We start from the raw sequence: 20,494 nt of genomic DNA on the forward strand, positions 1-20,494 counted from the left end.
AGAATTCTTTTCTCTTGAAGGGAGGGTATAGAGCATTTACAACCCCTGCCAAACAAGTCCACACTACAATGCTCAAAAAGCACTGTCTATGCCTGAGAAATATATTCAACCACGAACACATCACAACACTTAGTAGTGAAACTTGTAAAGACCTTCTACAATAAATAAGTGATGGAGGTAAAAGAAAGCTAACAGCATTAACATTACAATCTTTACATCACAAGCATAAAAATCTAAGTAACAGGCCCCTCTGATGTAAATCCCCCTCTTATACAGTACAAACAGTTTAACTAAAAACACAGCACATCTGACATTGGGGGCCGGGTGAGGATGTTTCCTCAGAGGCCCAGTCCTCCGTTCTTAATGCTACCTCACTGATGCGGGAAATGGCGAATAGCATGAAAGAAAAGAAAGAAAGAAATCTGACATGCAAATTTTCAAGTTAAAGTTCTTTGGCTTCCCCTGACAAGGTGTAGGTTACACTCTCTCCAGTTCTCTAACTGACATATAATGGCAAGCTGAAGACATCAATCCTTTTAGTTCAATGTCCAATAGAGAAACTGGCAAATTGATGAATATGAGAAACAATCTAGTTCCAATAAAGTAATTTTTTTTGGCATGAAAAAATTCACACAATATTTATCCCCGATTACTTTACCTCTTTTCACTGTAATCAAGTTCAATTCTTTTTAGAATCAACGATCTCTTGGTCTCGACTGACTTCTTACATTTTCCCTCATACTTTCCTCCTCGAGCCTTTACGTTACCATCTACAGCGGCAGTATCCACACACGCACCCGACTTCATACCAATGCTGTGATCTGTGGGGTACTTGAAACAATCTGAAAAATTAATTGTGTCATTAGCAGATGACTGGATTTGTATTCTGTTCGTATTATTTCTTCTTGTAGTGCAAACTCCTTTACTTTTCATATTTGTATCATTCTGTCCCTTAGGTTCTACAGACAATTCCCTAGGCTGGGGTATCTGTACATCACCACAACTTTTTTCTGGTTCTTGCCCAGTTTTCGTCATCTCTTGACAAAAGGATTTAACTTCCACTGAACTTGTGTCCAATTTTGAGTCATTTGTGAAGTATTCTGCCACTTCTTGTCCAGTATTGTGGCAAGAACAAGCAGCACATTTCTCACGATTTTCCACAGAAAGAACATCATGCAAATGCTGTTCCATCTTTACCATCGATACTGTACTGTTCTTGTGGTTTGCTGGTCCTTCATCCTTACAATTTATCTGTTTGGATACATGTTGCAAACTTCCAGTACGCTTAATTTCATTTTCACAATCACTCTCAGACCTGTGTTTACCCAACACTTCGGTATTAACGGAGAATGGATTAACAGTATAAGTTTGTGCTGATGAACATGAAGACACATCGTCCCCCAGAGTAATGAAATTATCACCATTCCCACACATTTTTGAGGTGTGCTGTGTTTGAGTCTCTTCACACTTTTCATTTAGGGTCAAGCCAGAGGTTCCTGTCATGTTTCCCACATCATCAGTAACTTTGTTTCTATTTTCACAAAAAATCATGCTTTCTTCACACACTTTCTGGTCATCTAAAATGACACCTTTCTTTTGCATCTCTTCCTCTTTCAATAACCCTATCCCCAAACATATTTTCTGCTTACCCTCCAAACTAGAACCTTCTCGCTTGGATGAGCAAATAACTGTCAAGCAGTCTTCGCTAATTATTTCCTTGCCCTTCCCACTTGTCTTCCTAGCATCATTTATCAAATGAATAGAAGCTTTTTCCTTGAACATGGGCTCACTTTTGTCTAACTTACTATCATCATCATTTGTCTGAAAATCACATGAAACACAGGAAATCTTTTCTCTACTACTCTCTGCCTTGATTTTTGTATCTTCAACTGTGCTATGTTGCTCATTAACCTCACCATTTCTGCTGCAGCAGCAACCATTCCCTTCACTTCCTTCCTCACGCACTTCATCCAAAATCATCCATTCTCCACCCATATCCTCATCCTGTGCTCCCTCATGGATGGTAATCTTGTTATTCTCATCTTCACTTTCCTCTTCAATGACCACATTACGTACACGATCTGGTGAACCTTCTTGTATGGCTTCGGTTACAGTAAGTTCATCAACCTTCTGATGAATGACCACTTTTAAAGTTTTAGCAGCCTGACTTACTTCTGATACATTTGCAACATGTCCATCCTTGGGAGCAGTAACTAAGTTTTGGGAATTTTCTTCCTCAGGCGTCATGGTTTCTGACAGTTTTTCAGCTTTTGCTCTTTCTGAGATTTTCTTCTGTAAAGTCTGGAGCACCATCTCCCTTAAAGTCTCCTCATCTTCATCCTCTCGGGAAGACTCATCTGCAGTAGCTGGATCATTCACATTAGCTATATGGTGATGTTCATTCTTCCCTCCTTCACATGCATCTTCCATACTGGTCATACTACTGTGATCATCACAACTGCCAACATTTGGCAGTTGAATCTGCAACATGCCCATCTCCTTCCAGCTCACTTCTCTTGAACCAGGGATTCCTCCACTACAAGTCGCACTAGACAACTTCTCCTCTGACTCCGAAAGATCATTCTCTCTCTCTGGACTTGAACTAACCATTTTCTCATATCTTTCTTCATCAAGACTAGCTCTTGCAGCACCTGTGCTGGGTCCAATACATTTACCAGCACTCTTGGAGCATGCAGACAATGTAACCAGGCGAGTGTTCAAAGGGGCAGGTTTAGACCTGGTGGCAGCAAGTGGTCTCTGCTGCTGTAACTGCCTTCTTCGATGTAGCAATTCCTTCTTTCTCAGCTGCTCCTTCAGCCTGTGGTATTCCACTTGCTGAGTGCGACTCAAATGACGAACAACCTGCAAGATAAAGATCATATCATATCAGAAAAATTACCAAAAGCAAGGAATTAATATGTCATTTACGTTCAATAGACTTAATCATGACGAGTAACCGAGACTTTCATCAGTTGCAGCTTATCACTGGTGGCTGCTACACTGCAAGACCTCATCAACAAATTAAAACAAAAGTAATAACTTTCAAAGAACAAAGCTTGTAAACATCTCCATCAGTGACAAAAAATCTGAAGCAATAAGGTATCTTACTTACAAATTCTCAAGTTTGTCAAATGAATGGGCAAAGGATCAATCTGAAAGCCCTGAAATTCATAGTAACATATGGCCATCCTGAAAAGTGGAAAAAACAGACTACCTCCCTTGCTGTCATATGTACCAAACACAGCACCTACTATCCACAGCAAAGTCAAACACACTACTCCACAAATTATCTTTACTACTTCATACAACCTGGTTCAGCCTGACTGTTCAATGCCCCCCTAATACCACACTGGTCCAATTCATTCTATCCCATGCAATACCTCTTGGCCACCTGAATGGTCAAGCCCTGATATCCCCTAACCCTTCATCAATCTTCCTTCCATCTCCCTCACCATGGCTATCTCCATTTCTCACACATAGGTCCTCTTATGTCAGTTTTTCTTTGCTCGTTCTATAGGTGAGAACCATTTCAGCACACCCTAGTTATCTCTCTCAATGGGATAAACCAGGGCATATGAAGCAGTAAAGATAAACCATGGAGTAGTCCATGGAACATGACTGAGGATGGTCATCTCTGGTTTTGGTTCATTATATAAGTCAGTTAGTGACAATCTGTATAAAAAATAAGGTCACTGTTCCTGATGTTAACTCACTAAAGTAAGAAAGAGACATTGGTGCACAAACAAAAAAATCAGCTACTCTCCATTAATGGCTCTATAATGGAGGAAAAAAAAAGCCTTAAAGAACAACCGGAAAAAACTTACACTAGGTGTGGAGTCAACACTAGCTGTTTTCGACTTCAATTTACTTGATGAACCTGCCCCTGATGATCCTGGTTTATCCTGAATAACTTTGCTTTCACCAGCTGGTTTGGCATTGCGCATAGCTTTTAAAAGATGATCTATGCTTGAGCTAATTGTTCCACTGGCAGAGGCTTCAGACTCAGCTTCTTTCTTACATCCTTCATAAGAGGTTTGGTCTTTCATCCCACCTTCAATTTCCTCTTCAGAATCAGAGTTCAAATTGATAATAACTGGCTTGACTGGAGGAAATTTAAACTTGGGAACATCAGTGTGGATGGAGGGATCACTGGATATAAGGTAATCATATCGACTACTTTTTGGGTCCAAACCAAAACCACCTATGTCTGAAAGACTTGGATGCATATCAACCCTATTAATATGGGTAGGGCTACCACCTTCCTTAATCCTGGATTTCTGCAAGTGAATATTCTTAAGCAATGCTGTTTTACCACCATGAAGTCTGGGCACAGGCACAGGGGATGAATCTGATGATGACAGTGTCCCATGGGGAGGTGAGTTTTCCCATATCTCCTTTACTAAGCACACATTTTTTTCCAGAGAAGGTGGCACTTGATGGCCTACAGCTGACTCTCCTGCTTTCTGCTGCTTTTTTCTTGATAAGTCAATCAAAAGTTTAGCACGTAGCAAATCTTCATCTTCCTCTTCTGTAACAGAGTCATTCATCTGCTGGGGTTTAATACCAATGACCACTGGCTCTAATTTCCTTACACCCCATCTTTTCACTCCTTGTTTCCTTTTTACAAGTTTTATTTTCTTCTGTCTTTCTCTTTTTCTTCTCCTAGCCTCACTTCTTTTGCTAACTAGCTGGTTGTTCTGCTGATCTGCAAGATGCCTAGTGTCATTTGTATTCTTCATTAAAGGAACTTCTATTAAGTGCCTTTGGAGAGCATCACTTGCAGAGATATGCTGTGGGTGTGCAGTCTGCTGTTTCAGCACAAGTGACATAAAGGCCTGGTAGTGTTCTGCTGGGAGATCTTTCAAGTCCTTTTGAAGTTCTGCTGTGTGTCTGCTTGCATCAGAATTTTCCACCTTGTCTTTGTCAGACTTGTTACCCTCTTCTGATGCAGATCTTTTGGGAAGTTCAGAGGCAAGATCAGTTGCATCATTTTCTAATTCTTTATTTACAGGGCAACTCCATTCTGGACTCTGAGACTGCTGTTGCCCCCAGTCTGCACTGCAAACACTCTGAAGACTATAGTGATTGTAATGATCACTAGAGTCATATGGAGCCTGCATTGTCTGAAGGTACATGTTCTGATCGTAGCACCAATTATTTATGTTACTGATATCATTAACTGGCTGATCAGGGGGTGGGGGTGGTGGCATCATATATGCCCATTCAACTGGCATCTGGAAGCTAGCAGTAGGTTGTGAACCTTCTGGTCCTGCAGGACCCTCTTTTATGTTATCAGGACAGTTACTTAACACATCACTTACAATCATTCCTGTTGTGAAAGGGGAGTTCCTATTGTCTAAAGTGATGTCTTCTCCAACTTCTTGAAAAAGTTCTTCATCTAGAGTGTCATCATCCTCCTCTCCAGCAGAACTGTCACATATATCCATATCAACTGGATCTTGGTTACAATCCGAGAGTTCTTTAGTATCCCCAAGAACATCTACCCTGCTTTCAACCAATTTATTACTGCTATCAATGGCATCCATGTAGCTTTTGTTAGTGTGGATAGCTCCAATCTCAAATTCACATTGTGGACTGTTTGGTGCCAAGACTGGCCTTACAGAGCCTTGAGAAGACTGATCTAAAGTCATTTCTATGTCTCCAATATAATCATTTTGTCCACAGTTTCTTTTTTTGTAGATTTTCCCACCTTCATTCAACTGCTCCACAACTTCAGCTGTGTTATGAGAGGATCCCTTCCACTTACTCTGTAGTAAACTGTTCTCTAAGGTACCAATCAAAGAAAATTTGTCTCTGTCTGGTTGTAACTGGTCCAAATGCTCCCGACCACTCAAATTTTCCCTTTCTCCCTTGTCTTCTGTGTGAGTTAGTCTTTCAATAAGAGACAATCCACACAAAATGTCCTGCTGGCCTTCCTTTCGCACATCACTGAGAACCCTGAGGGATGACTGAAGGGCAATAAGCCTCAGCTGTAACTCATCTTCATCTTCTTGGTCCAAAGTGTAGCATTCCTGCCCATGGTCTGTAGATGACTCTCCTACAGATTGTTCCCTAATTCCTACTGACTTGATAAGTTCACTGTCTTTAGCTGTTGTTTGAGCAGTTGTTTCCCTCACCTCTGGATGAACTTTAAGTTTGCCTTTCATAGTTTTCTTCAGTAACATTTCTCCAAGGCTGCCAGGTGGAGGCTGTTTCTGCCCCTTCATTAAAACAAGGTCATTTGGCTTATCTTTGGAGGACTGATCAACTTTGAAATTGGTCTTTTCTCCATCCATATTACTACTTCTTTTCACGTTAGTTTTATTTTGTTTTGTGTAGGGACGATGGTTGGGATATGAATATGTTCTACCTCTGCTGGAGTCCTTAGGTAATTTATGGCTGCTGTATGATGGAGATTTCCTATGGCCATCCTTCCTTTGGGTTGGAGGAGATCTATGTGGTGAAACACGTTTAGGAGATGACTTCTGTGGGTGAGGTTTAAGAAGAGGAGGCTGTTTGCTAGAGGAACTCTGCAGAGTAGGTCTCAGCCCAGAAAGCAATGGTGACCTTGCACGTACTCCACTGAGTGAGCCAGAACGTTTATTCTCCTTCCCTGAAAGAGTATTTTTTTTGAGACCAGTTACGATATTTACTACTAAAGGGTATAATTCCTTTATCAACTTCATATATTCTATAAAACACTACAATTTGAAACACATCTTTTAGAATCATCATAAAATGGAACACTTAAAATATAAAATTACAAATCATTTAAAATAGTAACATTAGAAACAACAACACTATAGCACAAGTTTCATACCAGAGATTCAGCAAGAACAGGAGCTGATTAGTTACTGTGGCATGAGGAAACTTTTCTTATATGATCTACAAACTATTTTCCTAATAATTTTCCTAATAATATTTTCCTGATAATTAAAAATGAATCGATGAAACAAACATGCCCAACTCACTCTAACCAGTGTATGCTTGACACCCTCCTTTATGTTCAGGCCCTAAGCACTAAACACCTTTTTCATTCCAACCTTCCAGATTCCTCCTGCTCCTTCTCCCCTCCACTTCTGACACATATACCCTCTAAGTCAACCTCTCATCACTCATCCTCTCCTTATGTCCAAACCATTTCATTCAGCACACCCTCTTCAGCTCTCTCAACCATACTCTTCCTATCAGACCTCCTACTTCCCTCTTACCCTCGCATTTCTTACTTGCTCAAACTCCCCTCACACAACATACTGTCCTTGTAAATTTTGCTTCCAGCACAATCACCCTTTTCCATACTTTATCTGAACTACTGTTCAACTGAAGACCTGTTCCTCTAACCAAGACCCTCGCATTCACCTACCACACCATCTCATCTATAACCAAATTAAACAACCATGGTGACATCACAAATCCCTGCCACAGACCCACCCTCAACTGGAACCCCTCATCTACCTCTCTTCATACTCACACACATGCCTTAATCTCTTGATAAAAGCTCTTAACTGCTTCAAGCAGCTTTCCTCCCTCACCATAAATTCATAACACGTGCAACAAAGCATCTCTATCAACCCTATCATATAATTTCTCTAGATCCATAATACCAAATACTAATCCTTCCATTTCCCTAAATATTCTCATATTCAATCTTCAAAGCAAACACTTGATTCATAAACCTCACTATGAGCCATACATACATAAAAAATCCTAACTGACCAATCAACAACATAAATAATATGTGGTGTGAAGAGGGTTATCTAGTAAGTAATGATTAAGTACGAGATAGGTGTGATTAAGAGAGATAAAGGGGGTTCACTGAAATCATATGGACATATGAAAAGGATGAGAGAGGAGAGGCTGACTAAGATGATGTAAATGTCAGAAGTGGAGGGAATGAGGAGAAAGGAGAGACTGAGGACAATATGGACAGATAAAGTGAAAGTTCTATTGAATGATCAGGGCCTGAACTTGCAGGAGGGTGTCAGGAGTGCATGGGATAAAGTGAACAGGTCCTGCGTAATACACTGGTGGCACTGCGCTGTCTATGCACTAAACCAGGGTGTATGAGGTGGTCAGAATAAACTACAGAAAGATCTTTGGACCTTGGCTTGGATAGGGGAATCTAGTTTCTCTGCAGTAAAAATAACAGCTAGATGGTGGACATGAATAAATGAACCCATTCTCTGTCTAATCCTGGAACTACCTTGCAATCCAGAAAAGTGACTCATTATATAAATAAATCAAAATTCATGTCAAGTAGACCAAGATTAAAAGAATAGAACACTGAAATAAAGAAATAAAGGTAAAGGCAACATCCTACAAGTGAAGTCAGTGCCAGCAAAACAAGTGAAATGAAGGGCGATAGGTGCAGTAGTAGTGATATACAACAAAATCTTTGCATTGTGGCATCATGGAACCGTGCAGGTTACAAAAGGGTTGTTTAGTTCCTGATAACATGATGGTCTAAGGCAGTGGTTCTTAAAGAGGGGGTCACCAGAAAATTCAAAGGGGGGGTGTCAGCAGTCGGAGATAAAAGTTCAGTTGGGAGCTTAACTTGTTATGTACCCGTCTGTTCATCTCATCTACCCCCACTCCTGTACAAGCAAAAGGAACTGAACACATCTTGTACCCATCTGCTCATCCTTTCCACTAACATATTAGGGCTGCACCAGGAGTGACGCCAGTCACGTCAACACAGCAGCAGAGTTTGGGGTATGTTTTAAAATGATTTCAACTGCTAGTACGTAGAGGGTAATATCTTAACTTTTCCCTGGCTTACCTAACAGATACTTTTCAAGTCTTAAATGACCTGAACTGGAAGCTACAAGGATGAGACACAACTATGACTGGCTACTGTGATGCAATCAAAATATTCAATGAGAAGTTGCAACTGTGGAGGTGTCGCTTACAAAAGAACACAGCATCCTCTCCTCATCTGGGTGAAGTTGTGAGAGAAGAAATTTTTCAGTGACAAGCTAAAAACAGAAACTGAGGATCACTTAGAAAGATTGGATAAATTTCATCACTATTTTCCTAACATAAGCAACAGCAGTTTTGAATTTAACCCTGCCAGGAACCCCATTTCCATGGAAGTTGAGGATGTTCCTGAAGCTATGTAAAAATTTCTTGAACTGAAATTCAATTCTGTAGCAAAGGATGATTTTACTTGTCTTGGTCTAGAGAAGTTTTGAGTGAAGTATTTCAGTTTACCAGAAAATAAGCCAGTCAATCATAAAAGTCATTGTCCTGTTTTCATATACTTACCTATGTCACGTAGGTGTTTCAGCATTGGTAAAAAAAAAAAAAAAGGCAAAGAAACAAGCTAGATGTGTAGGGTGATCTCCGATGTGCCCTTAGCAACCAGGTGACACCAAATATTACTAGACTAGACAGTCAGAGGAGTCAGCACCACCCATCTCACTGATGGGTACTACCAAGCCACCAAAGTCAATGTATGTAATTTATCATCTCGTTTGCGACACGCTGTTTTAAGCCGTACCAGTGGCAAAATTGCTTGGAAGTTCGGTTTTATTGTACTTACATCCTTCTGTTTTCCAATGACTTTTCATTTAACTGCATTAGGATTATTAAATATATAAGCAGAATATGCATAAAAATCATTACCCTTGTGCTAATGCACCCAGTAACAGTCTTAAATAGTAAGAAAATTTTTGGTTTCAGTGTAATGAATAACTTCTGATTTCTATTAATTACTGGTAAGGAAATAAGAGTAATCTTTCATTTAATTCTAGTTACTATTTTCAGTTAATATTACAAGTTTCATCGAAACAAAGTGCATATAAATAATAAAATAAAACAAAAATATAGAAGTTTTAGATATCTGGGAGTGGATCTGGCAGCAGATGAAACCATGGAAGCCGAAGTGAATCATAGGGTGGGGGAGGGGGCGAAAATTCTGGGAGCCTTGAAAAATGTTTGGAAGTCGAGAACATTATCTCGGAAAGCAAAAATGGGTATGTTTGAAGGAATAGTGGTTCCAACAATGTTGTATGGTTGCGAGGCGTGGGCTATGGATAGAGTTGTGCGCAGGAGGGTGGATGTGCTGGAAATGAGATGTTTGAGGACAATGTGTGGTGTGAGGTGGTTTGATCGAGTAAGTAATGTAAGGGTGAGAGAGATGTGTGGAAATAAAAAGTGTGTGGTTGAGAGAGCAGAAGAGGGTGTTTTGAAATGGTTTGGTCACATGGAGAGAATGAGTGGGGAAAGATTGACCAAGAGGATATATGTGTCAGAGGTGGAGGGAACGAGGAGAAGTGGGAGACCAAATTTTAGGTGGAAAGATAGAGTGAAAAAGATTTTGAGTGATCAGGGGTCTGAACATGCAGGAGGGTGAAAGGCGTGCAAGGAATAGAGTGAATTGGAACGATGTGGTATACCGGGGTCGACGTGCTGTCAATGGATTGAACCAGGGCATGTGAAGCGTCTGGGGTAAACCATGCAAAGTGTGTGGGGCTTGGATGTGGAAAGGGAGCTGTGGTTTCGGTGCATTATTACATGACAGCTAGAGACTGAGTGTGAACGAATGGGGCCTTTGGTGTTTTTCCTAGCGCTACCTTGCACACATGAGGGGGGAGGGGGTTGTTATTCCATGTGTGGCGAGGTGGCGATGGGAACAAATAAAGGCAGACTATGAATTATGTACACGTGTATATATGTATATGTCTGTGTGTGTATATATATGTGTACATTGAGATGTATAGGTATGTATATTGTGCTTGTGTGGACATGTATGTATATACATGTGTATGTGGGCGGGTTGGGCCATTCTTTCGTCTGTTTCCTTGTGCTACCTCGCTAACGCGGGAGACAGCGACAAAGCAAAATAAATAAATAAAATAAAAATATAGAAGCAGAAACACTTCTTTCATTCATCCAAAATTCAAACTTAAGTAAGCAACAAGTTTATTAACATAAAAATCCATTGCAGTTATCCCGCTTAAGCAATCAAGTACTGTATACTGGTATAAAATTACCGATTGTTTAATAAAACTTGAAAGGGTAGGGGAGGGGGCCAAGACTATGCTGAGAGGGGGCGCAAGGCCAAAAAGTTTAAGAACCACAGGTCTATGGGAAGGGGTGGTGGTGAATTCTTATGGGTTCAACACATTTTGGGAGTAAAATGGTGAATTTACACCAATCTTCCTGAGCATGTAACTATAGACTCCAATTACAGACATACATGAGACATCATCACATCTTTATTATTGAACTTGAAGTTCATCTACAAAAAATTCAAAGATTTTCAAATACCTCTTTAATCTGGTGCTCTGTGGTCTGGCAAGTTTTGAATCTGCCCCCATTAGCTATATTAGTTTGAGGATATGCCACCAGGGCAGTGCTGTTAGTAGTGCTAAGGCAACACAGTCTATTTACACTGCAACCAAGTTAATCAACAGTCCTGTTAATTTCATATACTCAGCTGTATTTTAGCCCTTCAGGATGTCAGCCAAGAGACCAATAGGTGTAGGAGGTGGTGCTAGCGCTAATACACATAAATCATTATCTAAGCCTGAAAAAGTGGAGTTACTGAAAAAATTAGATAAAGGAACTTCTGTAAAGACTGTGTGAGTACTATTAGATTGGATCGTCACTGTGTACGACTTTGGGGTTAATTTCTGTTTTCCGGCACTTTCTGTGGCTCAGCAATGGCCAGGTCCCAAGATTGCCAGATTAAAGAGGTACAACTAGTAATAAGCAGTTAGCCATTGCAAAGTAATAATTTCAGCTTATGAGCAGCTAAAGCTCTAACACCAGAGAAACCATTAGCTTAACAGAAACGGCATGCTTTCAAATGTACTTAACTTATTAATCACTGAAGGCAATCTCATTACTTCATCAGTCACCCATTCTCAATAAGAGCCATCCAAACGATAAAATTACCTGGTAAGTGATGTCTTATTGCTACCTGGGAGCCATAAACCCAGGTTACTAATAATAGTTATATAACTATACCTAAAGCAATTTTTTCATGCAGCTCCTACAATTGACGACTTGTTTACCTTCATTACTTACCTCTGCCCCTCTGTGGCCTGGGAGAGCTATCATCGTCATCACTGCAACTGCAGCTACAGGTTGAACTCTCACTATCACTACTACTACTGGATCTCCTGTGTCTTGTATTGTGTCTATGTGGTGGGTCATGGGGTAACTTCATCTTGTGTGTTTGATGGTCTTCAGCAGCAGTAGCTTCTGCCTTTTTCACCTCTCTCACTTTTCTGCCTGTCTGCTGCTTTCTTTTACTCTTCTTAATACCTGATTCCACAATATCAAACTGTACATTTTGTTTTCTCCTTTCTTTATCACTATCTTTTTGATGCTTGGCATCTCCCTCATCCATTTCTCTCCTACTGGCATCATCTCTTGCCCACCTACGTAATCCCTCAGAGACCCGAGGATAGCTGCTAGGGTCACGAGCACTTTTCATTTTCTTTGGACTAGTAAATATTGCAGTGCGTCCATGATCATCATAGATCACAACCTCAGAAGTCACAGAGGAGCCCTTTTTGGGTGTCCTCCTTTCTGGAGCAAAATCTGAAAATTAAGATAAGTAATGATAAATCATGTGAACATTCACTGCACGGATGATATCATGACAACCAAATATTTCAGGAAATCTATTGGATTAGTTATGTGTATTTCATTAAGGGAATTACAGAAAATCTCTAGCTATCATGTATAATGCACCAAAACCACAGCTCCCTTTCCACATCCAGGCCCCACAAAACTTTCCTTGGTTTACCCCAGACGCTTCACATGCCCTGGTTCAATCCATTGATAGCACGTTGACCCCGGTATACCACATCGTTCCAATTCACTCTACTCCTTGCATGCCTTTCACCCTCCTGCATGTTCAGGCCCCAATCACTCAAAATCTTTTTCATTTCATCTTTCCACCTCCAATTTGGTCTCCCACTTCTCATTCCCTCCACCTCTGACACATACATTCTCTTTGTCAATCTTTCCTCACTCATTCTCTCCATGTGACCAAACCATTTCAAAACACCCTCTTCTGCTCTCTCAACCACACTCTTTTTATTACCACACATCTCTCTTACCCTTTCATTACTTTCTCAATCAAACCACCTCACACCACATATTGTCCTCAAAAATCTCATTTCCAGCACATCCACCCTCCTCCGCACAACTCCATCTATGGCCCACGCCTCGCAACCATATAACTTTGTTGGAGCCATTACTCCTTCAAACGTACCCATTTTTGCTTTCCAAGAAACCTGGATGTTTTGGCTCTGAGTGAAATGAAGCTCAAGGGTAAAGGGGAAGAGTGGTTTGGCAATGTCTTGGAAGTAAAGTCAGGGGTTGGTGAGAGGACAAGAGCAAAGGAAGGAGTAGCACAACTCCTAAAGCAGCAGTCTTGGAAATATGTGATAGACTGTAAGAAAGTAAACTCTTGATTGATATGGGTAAAACTGAAGATGGATGGAGAGAGATGGCCAATTATTGGTGCCTATCCACCTGGTCATGAGGAGAAAAATCATGAGAGGCAAGTGTTTTGGGAGCAGCTAAGTGTGTTAGCAGTTTTGATACACGAGACCGGGTTATAGTGATGGGTGATTTGAATGCAAAGGTGAGTAATGTGGCAGTTGAGGGTATAATTGGTGTACATGAGGCGTCCAGTGTTGTTAATGGAAATGGTGAAGAGCTTGTAGATTTGTGTGCTGAAAAAGGACTGGTGATTGGGAATACCTGGTTTAAAAAGAGATATACATAAGTATACATATGCAAGTAGGAGAGATGGCCAGAGAGCGTCATTGGATTATGCGTTAATCGATAGACACGTGAACGAGACAATTGGATGTAAATGTGCTGAGAGGGGCAACTGGAGGGATGTCTGATCATTATCCTGTGGAGGTAAAGGTGAAGATTTGTAAAGGTTTTCAGAAAAGAAGAGAGAATGTTGGGGTGAAGAGAGTGGTGAGAGTAAGAGAGTTTGGAAAGGAGACTTGTGTGAGAAGGTACCAGGAGAAATTGAAGGCAGAATGGAAAAAGGTGAGAGCAAATGACGTAAGATAAGGGGAGTGGGGGAGGAATGAGATGTATTTAGAGAAGCAGTGATAACTTGCACAAAAGATGCTTGCAACATGAGATAGGTGGGAGGTGAGCGGATTACAAAGGGTAGTGAGTGGTGGGATGAAGAAGTAAGATTGTTAGTGAAACAGAAAAGAGAGGCGTTTGGACGATTTGTGCAAAGAAGTTGTGCGAATGATTGGGAGATGTATAAAAGAAAGATGCAAGAGGTGAAAAAGTGGGCAAATGAGAGATGGGGTGAGAGTATCATTAAATTTTAGGGAGAATAAAAAGATGTTTTGGAAGAAGATAAATAAAGTGCGTAAGACAAGAGAACAAATGGGAACATCTGCCCCACAGACCTTTCAATGGTTTACCAAAGACACTTCACATGCCCTGGTTCAATCCAATGACAGCACATCAACCCTAGTATACCACATAGTTCCAATTCACACTATTCCTTGCACGCCTTTCACCCTTCAGTATGTTCAGGCCCCGATTGCTCAAAATATTTTTCACTCCATCTTTCCACCTCCAATTTGGTCTCCCACTTCTCGTTCCCTCCACCTCTGACACATATATCCTCTTTGTCAATCTTTCCTCACTCATTCTCTCCATGTGACCAAACCATTTCAAAACACCCTCTTCTGCTCTCTCAACCACGCTCTTCTTATTTCCACACCCTTACATTACTTACTCAATCAAACCACCTCACACCACATATTGTCCTCAAACATCTCATTTCCAGCACATCCACCCTCCTGCACACTACTGTATCCATAGCCCACGCCTCGCAACCATACAACATTGTTGGAACCACTATTCCTTCAAACATACCCATTTTTGCTTTCGGAGATAATGTTCTCGACTTCCACACATTCTTCAAGGCTCCCAGGATTTTCGCCCCCTCCCCCTCGCTATGATTCACTTCCGCTTCCATGGTTCCATCCGCTGCCAGATCCACTGCCAGATATCTAAAACACTACTTCCTCCAGTTTTTCTCCATTCAAACTTACCTCCCAATTGACTTGACCCTCAACCCTACTGTACCTAATAACCTTGCTCTTATTCACATTTACTCTTAACTTTCTTCTTTCACACACTTTACCAAACTCAGGGTGTGGTGTGGTTGAGAGAGCAGAAGAGGGTGTACTGAAATGGTTTGGTCACATGGAGAGAATGAGTGAGGAAAGATTGACAAAGAGGATATATGTGTTAGAGGTGGAGGGAATGAGGAGAAGAGGGAGACCAAATTGGAGGTGGAAAGATGGAGTGAAAAAGATTTTGAGTGATCGGGGCCTGAACATGCAGGAGGGTGAAAGGCGTGCAAGGAATAGAGTGAATTGGAACGATGTGGTATACCGGGGTCGACATGCTGTCAATGGATTAAACCAGAGAATGTGAAGCATCTGGGGTAAACCATGGAAAGTTTTGTAGGGCCTGGATGTGGAAAGGGAGCTGTGGTTTTGGTGCATTACACATGATAGCTAGAGACTGAGTGTGAACAAATGGGGCCTTTGTTGTCTTTTCCTAGCGCTATCTCACATGATGGGAATGAATAAGGGCAGACAGCATGAATTATGTACATGTGTATGTATGTATATGTCTGTGTGTGTATATATATGTATACATTGAGATGTATAGGTATGTATATGTGCGTGTGTGGACGTGTATGTATATACATGTGTTTGTGGGTGGGTTGGGCCATTCTTGTCTCTGGCTGTCATGTGTAATGCACAGAAACCACAGCTCCTAATCATACAGCTTTGTCGAAGGTCAACAGGGCTGATGATACAGCACTGGCGGCAAATTCAAATCTGAAACTGCAGAAGTTGGTGACTGAGTCTAGAAAAATGTGTGCATAGAGGAAGTTGAGAGTAAATGCGAATAAGAGAAAGGTTATTTGCTGTAGCAGAGCTGAGGGACAGCTTGGTTGGGGTGTGAGTTTGATTGGAGAATTATTGGAGAAAATGAAATGTTTGATACTAGAAGTGGACATGGCAGTAAACAGAACCATGGAAGCAGAAGCAAGTCATATGACAAAAGTGATCATTATCTGGGAAGCCAATAATGGGTAAGTTTGAAGGTATAGTTATCCTAATACAATTGTATGGATGCAAGATATGGGCTAAAGATAAGACTATTCTGAGGAGGAAGGGTGTATTGGAAATAAAATTTCTGAGGACAATATGTGGTGTGAAACAGCTCAATTGGGTAAGTGCTGAAAGGGTAAAAGAAATGTGGTAATTATAAGTGTGTGGTTGAGATAGCTGAAGTGGGTGTACTGAAAAGGTGTAGACATGTAGAGAGCATGAGTGAGGAAAGGTTGTCAGAGGATAAGTGTCATAAGAGGAGGGCACAAGCAGAAAAGGTAGACCAAATTGGCCATGGAAGGATGGAGAAAATTTTTTGAGCGATCAGGGTCTGACCATGTAGGAGGGTGAGACGTGTGCAATGGACAGAGTGAACTGGAACTATGTAGTATACTGGGGTCACAGTGACGTCAATGGACTGAACCATGGCATGTGATTGGTACGGGGTTAAACCATGGAAAGGTCTGTGGGGGCCTAGTTACGGATGGGGAGTAGTGGTTCCAGTGCATTTCATATGACAGCAAGAAATTGGATGCGAGCTAATGTGGTCTTTTTCACCAGTTACTGGCGCTACCTCGTGAACGCGGGAAACAGCGAAATATATATATATATATATATATATATATATATATATATATATATATATATATATATATATATATATATATATATATATATATATATGGTGTGGTACAGTAGAATGGCTGTGGGGCAATGTGTAATAGAGGAGAATGAGTGTGTGGGTGAGTGAGTGAGAGACAGACTGGCTGCGTAACGGGCTTTCTGTAACTGGCAGGAACTCTTCGACCCCTAGTCAACTTATTGTGGAAACCCAGCACCACATGGGTTAAGTTATCTGCGCTTAAAGGAGAAAAATGATGAAATTAGCTGTAAGAAATGTACAACTGCGAGGTGTGAAGAGGGAATGTTTGCAATCTTACCATCGTCGTCGTCATCAATGATCTCTCCATCTTCATGCTCGGTGTCTAAAATTACGCTCTCCTCAGCCTCGGACACTAACTCCAGCATCTGTATCTGTTTCTCCATTGTACTGAGGACGTTCATGGCACACTAGTATCGAAGTAATGGTGCTACACCAGAACGTGAAGGAACACCATAGAAATCACGTCCACTTTCCGTCCACTAGCCAAGCGTTTAACAACTGGTAGACTTGCGCAATGTTCTCAAGGTTACACTCTGACTGACGTTTTGCACAAGGATATGTGCTACCGATACTATATAATTTGATTTCTTTTTACTGCCCCTTGTTTTATTTAGGATAAGTTTGATTAAGGTAGGGATTTAGAAGTAAATATATCAATGTATGGAAAGAAGGGATTTCATATGGATCAGGTGCCCAGATTGTTTCTGACGTCTTACTTCTTAATCTCTCCTCTCCTTCTCAGACAGTATTTCAAATTTGGTAATCAAGATAACTTTATATCCCATATATTGATACTGAAAAAAATATGGACAATATAGATTTAAATACTACACCTTTGGTTATTGAGTAATATTTTCACGCAGACCAGGATCTAACTTGTTGCCCGTTATTTAAACTACTTTTCTCCCTAGTCACAATTCTTTCATGTCTACATTTCCAAAGATTGTATTATAGATTCATTCAGCTAGTTGCAGGAAGCATAAGAGCCACAGGGTGAAGATATGTTCAGTTTTCAAGTACAGGTCACAGGTATTGGGAGCTACATATGTAGTATTTATTAATTTATTTATAAGAGTCAGCTGGACCCCTGTTGGATCCGCTTTCCAGGGGCTCCAGCAGCTCCAACCTTCTAGTACTTCCACTAACAGAAAAATGGACTTCTTTGCAGCAAAGATTTCTTCGACTTTACTGCATTCTTCATCCTCAACAAACAATATTACAAGCTGGCTGGTCCTGACTTCATGTTGGCATACATACATAAACTGAACTTATTATTTCACTGAGGATGGCATGTAAAGTATTATACATATACAAATACTTGTTTCATATGTGATTATCATACTGTGCAAAATGACTGATGGCGCATGGTAAAGATTAACAATAAGAGTACAAAAATACATTTCACCTAGACAGGAAATAGAATTATGTGCTAATGTTTAGAACTGATATCATAAGTTGAGGCCCAGTTACTAACAGTAATGTACAACTGAAAATAGTTACACACTTTATAATCATTACCATCCAACTTATTCCAAACACACGCTTATATATATATATATATATATATATATATATATATATATATATATATATATATATATATATATATATATATATATGTATTTAATATATATATATATATATATATATATATATATATATATATATATATATATGTATTTAATGTATGTAATATATATATATATATATATATATATATATATATATATATATTTTTTTTTTTTTTTTTATACTTTGTCGCTGTCTCCCGCGTTTGCGAGGTAGCGCAAGGAAACAGACGAAAGAAATGGCCCAACCCCCCCCATACACATGTACATACACACGTCCACACACGCAAATATACATATCTACACAGCTTTCCTTGGTTTACCCCGGACGCTTCACATGCCCCGACTCAGTCCACTGACAGCACGTCAACCCCTGTATACCACATCGCTCCAATTCACTCTATTCCTTGCCCTCCTTTCACCCTCCTGCATGTTCAGGCCCCGATCACACAAAATCCTTTTCACTCCATCTTTCCACCTCCAATTTGGTCTCCCTCTTCTCCTCGTTCCCTCCACCTCCGACACATATATCCTCTTGGTCAATCTTTCCTCACTCATTCTCTCCATGTGCCCAAACCATTTCAAAACACCCTCTTCTGCTCTCTCAACCACGCTCTTTTTATTTCCACACATCTCTCTTACCCTTACGTTACTTACTCGATCAAACCACCTCACACCACACATTGTCCTCAAACATCTCATTTCCAGCACATCCATCCTCCTGCGCACATCTCTATCCATAGCCCACGCCTCGCAACCATACAGCATTGTTGGAACCACTATTCCCTCAAACATACCCATTTTTGATTTCCGAGATAATGTTCTCGACTTCCACACATTTTTCAAGGCTCCCAAAATTTTCGCCCCCTCCCCCACCCTATGATCCACTTCCGCTTCCATGGTTCCATCCGCTGACAGATCCACTCCCAGATATCTAAAACACTTCACTTCCTCCAGTTTTTCTCCATTCAAACTCACCTCCCAATTGACTTGACCCTCACCCCTACTGTACCTAATAACCTTGCTCTTATTCACATTTACTCTCAACTTTCTTCTTCCACACACTTTACCAAACTCAGTCACCAGCTTCTGCAGTTTCTCACATGAATCAGCCACCAGCGCTGTATCATCAGCGAACAACAATTGACTCACTTCCCAAGCTCTCTCATCCCCAACAGACTTCATACTTGCCCCTCTTTCCAGGACTCTTGCATTTACCTCCTTTACAACCCCATCCATAAACAAATTAAACAACCATGGAGACATCACACACCCCTGCCGCAAACCTACATTCACTGAGAACCAATCACTTTCCTCTCTTCCTACACGTACACATGCCTTACATCCTCGATAAAAACTTTTCACTGCTTCTAACAACTTGCCTCCCACACCATATATTCTTAATACCTTCCACAGAGCATCTCTATCAACTCTATCATATGCCTTCTCCAGATCCATAAATGCTACATACAAATCCATTTGCTTTTCTAAGTATTTCTCACATACATTCTTCAAAGCAAACACCTGATCCACACATCCTCTACCACTTCTGAAACCGCACTGCTCTTCCCCAATCTGATGCTCTGTACATGCCTTCACCCTCTCAATCAATACCCTCCCATATAATTTACCAGGAATACTCAACAAACTTATACCTCTGTAATTTGAGCACTCACTCTTATCCCCTTTGCCTTTGTACAATGGCACTATGCACGCATTCCGCCAATCCTCAGGCACCTCACCATGAGTCATACATACATTAAATAACCTTACCAACCAGTCAACAATACAGTCACCCCCTTTCTTAATAAATTCCACTGCAATACCATCCAAACCTGCTGCCTTGCCGGCTTTCATCTTCCGCAAAGCTTTTACTACCTCTTCTCTGTTTATCAAATCATTTTCCCTAACCCTCTCACTTTGCACACCACCTCGACCAAAACACCCTATATCTGCCACTCTGTCATCAGACACATTCAACAAACCTTCAAAATACTCATTCCATCTCCTTCTCACATCACCGCTACTTGTTATCACCTCCCCATTTACGCCCTTCACTGAAGTTCCCATTTGCTCCCTTGTCTTACGCACCCTATTTACCTCCTTCCAGAACATCTTTTTAT

At 40.7% G+C, this 20,494-nt stretch overlaps 1 protein-coding gene across 1 annotated transcript in view; it reads right to left on the reverse strand.

Annotated features, from left to right (window-relative positions):
* The window catches only part of LOC139752220 (uncharacterized), a 75,879-nt gene extending 58,544 nt beyond the window's left edge, over positions 1–17,335 (reverse strand). The window contains exons 1-4 of the mRNA XM_071668231.1: positions 17,081–17,335; positions 12,034–12,552; positions 3,825–6,613; positions 659–2,862 (exon numbers count right to left, since the gene is read on the reverse strand). Coding sequence (XP_071524332.1) covers positions 659–2,862; positions 3,825–6,613; positions 12,034–12,552; positions 17,081–17,204 — 5,636 coding nt within the window. The 5' untranslated portion in view covers positions 17,205–17,335. The remainder of the gene's footprint in view (positions 1–658; positions 2,863–3,824; positions 6,614–12,033; positions 12,553–17,080) is intronic.
* Between the last annotated feature and the right edge of the window lie 3,159 nt (positions 17,336–20,494).

Source organism: Panulirus ornatus, chromosome 12 (genome assembly GCF_036320965.1).
Source record: "Panulirus ornatus isolate Po-2019 chromosome 12, ASM3632096v1, whole genome shotgun sequence".
Classification (NCBI taxonomy): domain Eukaryota; kingdom Metazoa; phylum Arthropoda; class Malacostraca; order Decapoda; family Palinuridae; genus Panulirus; species Panulirus ornatus.